The sequence below is a fragment of the Erigeron canadensis genome, chromosome 4, assembly GCF_010389155.1.
Source record: "Erigeron canadensis isolate Cc75 chromosome 4, C_canadensis_v1, whole genome shotgun sequence".
In the NCBI taxonomy this organism is placed as follows: Eukaryota; Viridiplantae; Streptophyta; class Magnoliopsida; order Asterales; family Asteraceae; genus Erigeron; species Erigeron canadensis.
In genome coordinates, this window is record NC_057764.1 from 38399551 (window position 1) to 38411229 (window position 11679).

Consider the following 11679-nt stretch of genomic DNA (forward strand, 5'->3'; position numbering starts at 1 on the left):
AATCACGGTTAGATATCTCATCGCCGCATCTCATGAAGATAAGTTAAATAACTTGTATTACCGTTACGACATATCACGCGATATAAATTGATGTCGCTGCAACGCGCGGTCACTCTTCTAGTAATTAATAAATAAAAACTAGTTTCAAATTTTATATTATACTAGTGCTCAGGGCCATCAAATGGACGGGTAGTTTCAAAATATATTAATCAAAGCTAAAAAATTAGAATTCAAGTATATTAAATAGAAACCGAATAAAATAAAAATACCTAAAAATAAAACATAAAACGATTTAAATATGGCAAAAAGTTGAAGAAATAATCAATACGAAAGCTAAAGAGAAAACATATGAAAATTAACTCTATATAAATATTGATTTCAGTTTACCCTTTTTATTTCAACTTTAGTTAATTAAAAATAGAAACAAAAAGTGTATAACCAATAATCAACTTTAGTTAATTAAAAAGAGAAACAAAAATTGTATAACCAATATTACAACTTAATCAATACGAAATCTAAAGAAAAAACATATGAAAATTAACTCCATATAAATATTGATTACAGTTTACCTCTTTTTTTTCAACTTTAGTTAAATGAAAAGATAAACAAAAATTGTAGAGTATATAAGTTGAAAAGTACATATCGATTCATCAACAAATGTCATCTCGGACGTTTTGATTTTCTTCGGGTTGTTCTATTCTGAAATAGTCCATACATGCACAACACGAAGTTGTAGATGATGGTTAACATGCGTTGGCTTAAAATCTTCACGATGAACTAATGTGGTCTTATTTTTTGTTGTTGAAGAACAAGAAGCCATAATGAACCTATAATAGACAACAAACTAAATTAAAAGATATAATAATAACAATAACACAAGAATTCAATGTTAAATAATAATAATAATAATAATAATAATAATAATGATTATTTAAGAACAAAGTATATAAATAAAAAACCTTTTTTTGGTAGTTGATCATAGTTTTTTTTTTTTTCCGGCTGTAGGTTTTTTTTTTTTTTGTTAAGAACATGTGAGAGTTTTTTCTTGGTGGTATATATATAAATAATAATAATAACGATTTTTTTATAAGATTTTTTTTATTAAAGGCCATTTATTAAATAAATATTTAAAAAATAGAGGATTATTAAGGAGGAGATATTAGGCTAAAAGAGGAAAATTATGAGTGTCAAGTGTAGTGCTCACACCCGTCCATTGGACGGATAGTCTCAAGATATATAATAAATCTTATAATAATTATGAAACAAAAAGTTTATGGCCACTATCACAACTTAATGAATACGAAAGCCAAAGAAAAAACATATGAAAATTAACTCCATATAAATATTGATTCCAGTTTACCTTTTTTTTTCTTTCTATCTTAGTTAAATAAAAAGATAAACAAAAAATGTATGACCAGTATCACAACTTAATTAATATGAAAGCAAAAGAAGAAACATATGAAAATTAACTTTATATAAATATTGATTACAATTTACCTTTTTTTTCAACTTTAGTTAAATAAAAAGAGAAACAAAAAATGTATGACCAATATGACAACTTAATCAATATGAAAGCTAAAAAGAAACATATGAAAATTAATTCTATATATATATTAAAAAAGATAATAATAACAATAATATAAGAATTTAATTTTAAATAATAATAATAAGGATTAAATATGAACAAAGTATATAAATCAAAAAACGTTTTTGGTAGTCAATCGTTTTTTTTTGCCGTAGGTTTTTTCTTAGGGTTGAAAATATGTGAGGGTTTTTTCTAGGTGGTATATATATAGATAATAATAATAAAGTTTTTTTATTAAATGTTGGCCATTTTTTATTAAATAAATATTAAAAAAATAGAGGATTAATAATGATGGAGTATTAGATTAAAGAAGGGGGATTATGGGTGTCAAATGTACCCCCAATTTCCTATTATTTTTTATAGATTATAAAACTACAAGGATTAAAATACTACCACTATTTACACGTAACAACCTATAAACCATAAACAAGTAATTCATGTTATTTTCAACGGTAAATAATTAGAGGACCTTTTAGTTTAAACTTTATTTTCAACGGTAAATAATTACACTACCTTTTAGTTTAAGCTTTAGAGTAGTTGCCATGATTGAAAGCCTTGTGAAGAAGTTAACCATAAACGTAAACCTGAAGAATTGATGTAGACAGGTTTCCCAACAACTTACCGCATAACTATTTGTATAGACATAAAGTTTTCCAAATTTTAGTAGATACTTTTTTTTAAAAAAAATGTTCAAATCTGCTAAATATTCTTATTAGTTACTAGTTTATTACTACTGATGAAAAGTCAATTAAGTGAGTCGTAAGCATTTCCTAATATAAATAATCATTTTATATTTTATAAATTCTAACAAATTAAATTATGAAAAGATAAAATCACATCTACCGATAAACTAAAACAAGATTGCAACATTTTTTAAATAACACGGCATATTTTTTACGCGATACATGTCCTTTTTAATTTATAAATTAATAATAAGTTAAATAAATATTATGAAAGTGTTATTAATTAAAGAATACTCAAATCCTTATCCTATACAAACTTAAATAGATTTATTATTTTCCATCTATCTAGCTCTGTTAAATATATAGCACGTATCTTTAAATATCCTTATATCATTAATTATATTTGCATCCAACTATACAAAGCTTCTTAATCGATTCATGCATATTTTGTAAGTATTGTTTTTACCTTTAAACTTTCTTTTTAACCAAATTTAATTGTAAATCATTGTTATATTTATTATCTTTATACTATTACGTTATCTGATAACAATAGGTCGTAACCGTAACCTACAGTTTCCATATAGTTTCGATTATACATGTATGTATACTAATATCTGTATAGTATTACTATTGTTTTCACATTGCATAAATTGTTGTATAATTTTTGTTATTCATGTAATTTAGCGGAATGCATGTTATAATATGTGTTGTTTTCATAACTAATATTTTATCCGGCTCCAACTTTCAACTCTTATATAAATAAGAATCGTATAACATCTATAAATATTCGTACATCGTACGGGTATTAATGCTAGTAAAATTATATATATAGAAACTGTTGTCAACGTAGTGCCATTGTGCTAGCATGAGCATGATGCTAGTTACATTAGCTTTGTAGGAAAAAAGTATCATTGCTATATTCTATTACGAGTATAAAACAACAAACAAAATAACCTAAATTTCTACATATTTTTAACTCACACTAAATATAACCAATATATTCTTAAAATATTTTCTAATCATATTTATCCAAACTATCTATCTCATTTATTCAATTTAATTTATATATTTCTATCTAATATCTCTATAATACTCTTAATAAAATTATTTACAAAAGATAAATTCTTTAACCATAAAATAACTACACTATCATTTACATCAAAAACTTTTAGATTAATAACCACATCGTTACCATCACCTCCACCATCACCACCCGTTGCCACCACCGCATTGCGCGATTACCCATCTTGTTAATATTAATTAGCTTTATACGAAGAAAAAAATTTTACATTGTATAAGTGATCTAGTGATAAAATGTATAGTAGGTAAATATTTTGCATCTTTATATATTAAGCGACTCAACACTTTTACTCAAACCAACATTATTTCATTATTTTAGTGATAATTATACTGATAATGATTAAAAGAAAATCGGTAAAATATTTTGCATCTTTATATATTTAGCGACTCAACACTTTTACTCAAACCAACATTATTTCATTATTTTAGTGATAATTATACTGATAATGATTAAAAGAAAATCGGTTTTACGCTCCACCGAACATCACCCATTATCTAACATTAAACAACTTGTTGGGGTTTTTTTCTATTTCAAGGGATGATGAGTTGGTATAATGATTTAAAGATATAAAACTTCAAACTTAAATATAACATGATTTTTTAACTTAAACATAATTGTATAAAAACAATAACATAATTAATAAGAGCTTTAAAAAAAGGTTTGATTTTGGTTGACCTGATCCAATACAGCTGAGTCTTGACCGATACAGCCGAGTCTTAACCAAGTTGACCCGAGTCTGGAACCCTGACCGATTTTAATACCGAGTATGACAAACTCGTATCGTCAGTCAACCGATACACGATCCGACTCGGCTGTATCGGCCAAGTTTCACAACACTGCTTATAGGCCTCAGTTTTGAATCCTCATTCAACCAACTTTGAGATATAAGAAGTCCTTCTATGAGACCTTTGCTTGGGTATACCTGGTTCAAGTCTGAAGGGGCATGGTTGACCCTATTAATCGTTGTGCTTTCGGGCGGATTAGTAGCGTGTTTTCCCCCATTGGGTATTTGAAATAAACATTTTTACTTCGATGGAGTTCTCTAGCACAAATCCGGTTATGACAATTTATGCTAGACCTCTCAATGTCGAATCACGACACGAAATTTCAAACGAAATTCACCTTTAAAGAGAGAAAAAAGAAAGAAAGAAATAATTAACAGCTTGTTATTCTTACAAGTGAAGCTCCACTTCACACACAAGTTTGATGTTATAATCATTGTGCCCTTACGGTACCTTCACAAAAATCATTATATTTAGAAAAGGAAAAAAAGAAGAAAAGTGTTTAACATAGTTTTTCTTCAACTATTCAAGTCCATAACTATCGTTTTGGATTGAACAATGTATTAACCGAAACTCTACACCAAATGCCTAACCATGACCAACTCTTAACAAGAAACCACTTAAATTGCACTTAAGATTTGGCTTGAATGAATCACTAGCATCAGTGACGAAGCTAGAAACTTTTGAGTGGGGTCGGGATCTAAATTTTTTTTCCTAACGTTATTTTTCAGGTAATATGTTCGGGTCAGTGATTCAATTCGGGTCGGGTAAAAAATTAGATACTATTATTATAAAAAAAAAATTTCAATCACGGTAAAACTAAACATTTGTCCAAGACAAGTAAACATTAAGAAGGAGACAAACGGTTGGTACCTGGTTCGATTCACTGAAAAAATTAGAGTTCAGTCTTTCGACCTTTAAGAACCTTGAATTTAGTGGGCTAAATTTTTAATTAAGTAATGAATTTTAGTTTGGGCTAAGTAATTTTGTTGGCTTATGTAAAATGTAATGGATCAATTTTATTGCTTAGTATATAAAAAAAATTTCACAATTAAGATGGGGGGTCGAAATCGAGTATATCAAAATTTTTCTACACGAAAACAATATACCCCTACATCGCAAAAAAAATTTCGAGGGGTCGGGCGCCTCTCTCGGCCCCTATGTAGCAACGCCCTTGACTAGCATATATGATATCATCAAAACTTAGACCCTATATTTTGACTTTAACTTAACAATTTGCATGACAAATGAATGAAAACAAAGCATTTACATGATTCTAAGAACCTAAAATAATTGAATGCCAACTTTTTTGTGCAAAAATAACTAAAATTCACTTCTCACTTCATCTAAGTTGTGCTGTAGAAAAAACAGAACAATAATGTATTAGTATGTCCATTCGAAAACAGATACATTATTTTATCTTCTTTTGTATGTAATGTTGCAAGTTGTAAAAAAAGGGACCTTTTCATATTATCAAGTATATCTTGCCAACTAAAAGGGATGAAATAGTCCCACAATAAAAGAGTGAGGCACCGTGTGTGTGTCTGTGTTGCAAACGTCAACTTTCGGTGCACCAAATCACACATCTTTCTTTTGTACTACACGCCACGTGCCTCCACTTATATGCCTTCCTTCAAAAGCTATGGTTTTTTAATTTTATACTTTTTATATATAATCCATGCAACATATATAAGATTAACAGAAGTTGTTTCCGGTATTTAGGTTCAGCTTGCTAGCTTAAGATTTTTATATTTAATGAATTAATGATTAAGTGAAACAATTCTTGAATGTTTACGTTGGACTATTTGTTTAGTTATTGGGTAAACTAGATGTAGTCCATGTATATGCGTGATAGTTGATTACATAAAAATATTTACACATTACTATTATTAAGTTAATTGATGTAATGTTTATTAAAAGTATCAAGTTAATTTCCCATTATTATGTATCATTTGACATAGCCATATACTTTTAGTGGGGCAAGACTGTCTACATCTCAACCTCTCATACACAACGTCGAAGATGGTACTTGAGACGCAAAACTCGTAGAAAACGACATTGGGAGTTATTTTACTTTACTTTATTTGACATAGCCATATGTGATTCTAGAAATTTACAAATAAAGATACTACTCCGTATTACTCTATCAGACAATCGGACAAGTATCTCCTCTTATTTCAACTGATGGAAGTCATGTATGATGTAATGTGTATACGAACACAAAAGGCAACAATTTGAGTTAAGAAAACTTAGACCATATACGTACCCTGATATAACCATGTCAATTGTTTGCAATCCAATTATTTGCTTATGGTGCGGGGATATGGACATTAATTCCTTTTTTAAAAAAAGTATGTGAGAATGTCTATACAAACGTCTATATTTGTATACATGATATGTGCTTTGACCCAATGAACCCAACTCATGTTTTATCGGGAAAAAAAAAAAACTCACAATGGACTCGATTGAGCTACTAGAGCAAACTTTCGAATCGGTCAAGTCCATGCATGAAAGTACTTGACCCTTGATTCCTTAAAGACTGTTAACTGTTAGCCCGGTCATACTTGGTGCATGGGCTAAAAGAAGTCGAGCAAGGCCAAGGCAGGCTAAAAGAAGTACCAATTTTGCTAACTAGACGATGACAATCAACTTAATAAGCCGACCTTGAAAGGACTAGTAACCCTGTTCCCTGAGTGCCTGAATGAACTGATACATAGTAACATAATGCTCCAAAAGCCGCTTTATAACATACGAAATCAATCCAGTAATAATCAAACTATATAAAAACAATGCAGTGGATCATCATAGAAACTTATCAAAATCTAGACTGAATTTAAACTCACTCAAGATTCTAAAAGTTGGAATCTTGGTGTCTGGGTTATGAACTTATGAGTTATGATCATGCTGTACGGCGATTACTAGTCTCAGATTTTACAAAAGATTAAAAACTCTAAGCCAATAATACATAAAATTAAAACTTGGAAAATTAAGCAAACAGAAACGACATCATATCCTAACTCAGACGATGGCATTATTTAAGTGCAAAATAATGCAGAGTGCCAGAAATCCACTTGATGGACCAGTCAGAGACAGTTCAGAATCATCCTCATACCAGTTGGTACTTTCAGGAGGACGGTCAATACATTCACCACCATCTTCAGGCACTAGATTAGTTATCCATGACTCCATGAGCTTAACTATTGTGTCCAAGCCCACAAGGATCATCAAAGGGTATCTACTATCTACTTGCAGCATTCATCGGGTCAATACGATTTACCTACTTATAACATACCATTTTGTTACCACTGAGCAATTAGTAATCCTTATCACAGTATATGATCATTCAAATGTTCCTCTACATTTTATCGTTAGTCGTTACTGACCTACTAACAGTAGTCATTTCGACATTTACAAGATTGTCAAACAGTCTTGTTAAACTAATGGAATAACATATAATTAAAAAGATAGGATATTTGGTTGAAAATGATAACACTGGGAAATAAAAACTAACAAAATTTCAGCATTATCTAAATAATGCTTGGAATATCTCTATACATTGTAAGAATTGCATTTAACAGCTCTTTTCAAGTAAAAACCAATCAGGTTATAATTCTGATCATGGCCCTTACCATACTCATAGCCATTAATCTCTACAAGTAAACTGTACATCATAATATTGAAAGAAGTACTAAATTCAGTATCTCTTACCTTAAGTTCAATAGTAGCAGCTCTGAGGGTGTAGTCTATCACAATTTACAAAGTCCTTCCAGGGACGCCGCGGAATAATATATTCCTTTTATTCACTACAATAATTTGTTTGCTGTATGCATATATATATGTTTCTATGCCATCTCTGGTATAGAAAGATGAACTGACTCGTTTTGCTTAACACCGGTCAAAGGTCTGTATTCGCTTGCATTTCCGTTCTCAATAATGCTAAAGTCGAGTAGATCTCGTCACTTTGTGATTTGGATCTATCATTAGCAACAAATACATGAGTTTCTCTTCCTATCTGAACCCAACTACAACCTGGATTTTTCTTGATCCCCTTTTCTCTCATGGAACTCCTCAAATCCGATACTTCATCCCACATTCCATTTGCTGCATATGCATTAGAGAGGGCAACATAATTTCCTGAATTACCCGGTTCTATATGAGCCAACTTCTCGGTCAAATACTTTGCAAGATCTATTTCATTATGTTCTTTACAAGAATTAAGTAAAGATCCTAAAATGTACGAATCAGGATCAAAAGGCATACTTTTAACTAGCTGAAAAGCTTCAAAATGTCCACATTTAGAAAGAAGACTCACTACACTGCCATAGTGTTCCATACTTGGTATCATGCCATGCATTGTGATCATATCAACAAAAACTTCTAATCCTTCGGTTATTAATCCACAATGTCGGCACAATGACAAAATACTAGTGAACGTTATGCTATCAGGCTCTATACCTTCATTCTTTAACTGCCTAAAGAGAGTAAAAGCTTCTGAGTAACAACCATGTAATGCATAACCAGAAAGCATAGCATTATACAAAGGTAATTCTCTGACTAAAATCATATCAAACACCCCTCTTGCTTGATTTATATTCCCACATTTTGCATACATATCCACCATAGAAGTTGCTAATACAACATTCATATGCATCTCATGCCTCAATACATGTCCATGTATGGCTCTTCCAAGTTGCAAAGACGCGCGGTTTTTACAAGCTGAAAGCACGCCCACTATGCTTACACTATTTGGTTTTATCCCCTTTACTTGCATTTCTTGAAATATTGAAACTGCTTCATCAACAAACCCATTTTGAACCAAACCCGTGATCAAAATAGTATGCGTAATCAAATTAGCCTCAATATCAACAGATTTCATTTCTGAGAATGAATCCATGGCTTCTTTAACTTGTCCATTTCTCAAAAACGCAAGAATCACTGAATTCCAAGAAACCACATTAGGTGGCACGCCCTCTAATTGCATTTGATAGAACAGTTTTAATGTCTCACCACTTGACCCCATTTCAGCATACGCAGCCAATAATGTATTCCACAACACAAGATCTTTATTTCCCATCAAAGAAAACACCCTTCTTGCTTCCTTGATTTTGTTGCATTTAGCATACATATCAATAATACTGCCTGCAACAGCTACATCAGTTACAAGGTTGTTTCTAATGCATTGACAATGTGACGATTTTCCAAGATATAAATTCTGGCTATCGCCTGCACCTGTTATAATCATTGTCATTGTCACGGAATCAAATTTAAATCCTTCTAATAACATGTCACGACATAATTTTATCGTTTTATCAATCTGCCTATTCTGTACATAACAAGATACCATCAAATTCCAAGCTACAATATCTTTCTTTTTCATCTTACAAAACACTTTCTCAGCGTCCTGTACCAAACCAGTCTTTGAATACAAATTGATCAAAGAAGTACCAACAATGTTACCTACATCTAACCCGTTTAACACTGCAATTGAATGACCTTGTTTACCTTCTTTAATAGCACAAAGATTAGCTGCAGCAGAAAGAAAACTCACCATAGTAACAACACTCGGTTCAATCCCTTCCTTTCTCATATCACAAAACACGCTCATCGCTTCCTCATACATCCCATTTTGAGCATAACTAACCATCAGAGAATTCCAAGTCACCACATTTCTTTCAGGCATACTCTCAAAAACCTTTCGTGCATCGTCCAATTCCCCACACTTTCCGTACATATCAACAAGACTACTAGCCACAAAAACACACTCTCCAAAGCCCATTTTCGACACATATCCATGAACCCCTTTCCCAAACCTTAACATCAAAAGCCCACCACAAGCTTTCAACACATTTGGCAACACAAAATTATCACCCATAAATCCATTTTCAATCATTTCACAAAACCCAGATAAACCCATTTCATACAACCCCATTCGACAATAAACCGCTATAATGGCAGACCAAGAAAACACATTCTTGTCACTAACTCTACTAAATAAACATAAAGCACTATCCAAGACATCACATTTTGCATAAAAAACAACCAACTTTGTTTCAAGAAACTCATTTTTAAATAAAGTTTGTCCCTTTTTGATAATTCTTGAATGAATTTGCATACCCAGATAAAGATTTCTGTCATACACACACCCTTGAAGTAAATCACCATGAATATCTGGGCCAATGCTGAAATCTTGAGATTCTAGCTCAACAAGGATGTTGACAGCTTCTTCTAACTTGCCCACTTTGCAAAAAGATGAAATGTGTTTGAAGTATGAATTGTAAAGAATTTGGTGGTGTTTTTGGAAGTTTGTTGCTTGTGGTTTTGGGGATTTGGAGATTGGTGAAGATTGCTTCAATGGGATTATTGGAAACTGAAGGGAAGTCATGATTCTTTTGAGAAGAACGATTTGATGAAAATATATTAGTAATTGAATGGATAAAGCATATCCTCCATGAATGTGGTGTTACTTTTTTTTTGAGAAGAAAGATTTGGTGGAAAAATTATGCGGAGTAAGATGTTTGGCCCATTTTGTTTTTGATTTATTTTGAGGAATTTTTTGTTTTCTTAATTTGATTTTTATAACAGCAACTATATTACTTTAACTTAGGTTTGGCATTGATGAGTGCTCACGGTAGCGAGGGTAAGACGACCCACTTGCACACCGCCGTCATCACCTAAGCACTCGCACATGAAGCAAAATGAGTGGTGGAAGCACGCGAAAGGAGAAGTGAGTGGTGCAAAGTTTGAGAGAGCAACGACTCTTTTGACCATTCATATAACTTTTTTTTATCTAAATTTTCTTTATATATATATATATATATATATAGGTATATATACTTCACACAAAGATATTATTCACACACATAATTCAAACACACACACAATCAACACACAAGCGCACTTTCTAAAAAAGGCAAACAACCAAAATATGACTCTTTGGGATGCTAAAAATGCGATACGAACCCCTTGAATAACGACGACAGACAACGATTTGTCGTAAACAACTTCATTCAGAGCAAACAACCAAAAATGTTTTTATTATGTTTTTTTTTAATATTATGTAAAGGTTTTTTTAATTTTTTTTTTTAGTATTTTGTAAGTTTTTTTAATGTTTTTTTTTAGTATTATGTAAGGTATTTTAATGGGTTTAATGGATTATGTAATGTTTTTATGATTAATGGAATTTTGTTTTTTTAAATAAAAATAAAATTCTAGTGAGTGGTGGATGAGTGGTGGCAATGACAACAAAAATTGAGTGAGTGATGAATGGGTGATGGATTTAAAGTGACACAACGTGATTGGTTGAAAGTGAATGGTGAGAAACACGGTTACCATTACCTTTAAAATTATACATAAATGTCAATTATAAAACTTAAAATTCTTAAGTTGTCTAATAACTCACTAATGTTAAAAGTTAAAATTCAAACCATGAAAAAACAACTCAAGGTCAAAAATCTACAAAAAAATCTTTGAAAACTGTTTTTTATGCCCATGAAAAAGAATAATCGATTTTTATGTCAAATATGCAAAAGCAATAATTAGATGTGAAAT

The 11679-nt window shown here is 31.1% G+C and overlaps 1 protein-coding gene across 1 annotated transcript; it reads right to left on the minus strand.

Annotated features, from left to right (window-relative positions):
• Positions 1-6971: 6971 nt before the first annotated feature.
• On the minus strand, positions 6972-10646 carry LOC122594954 (pentatricopeptide repeat-containing protein At5g55740, chloroplastic). The gene is made up of 2 exons (XM_043767237.1): positions 7840-10646; positions 6972-7408 (listed from the first exon to the last, which is right to left on the minus strand). Exon 1 carries the CDS (start codon positions 10511-10513, stop codon positions 8027-8029), a length of 2487 nt encoding a protein of 828 aa, XP_043623172.1. The 5' UTR covers positions 10514-10646; the 3' UTR covers positions 6972-7408; positions 7840-8026.
• Positions 10647-11679: the final 1033 nt, after the last annotated feature.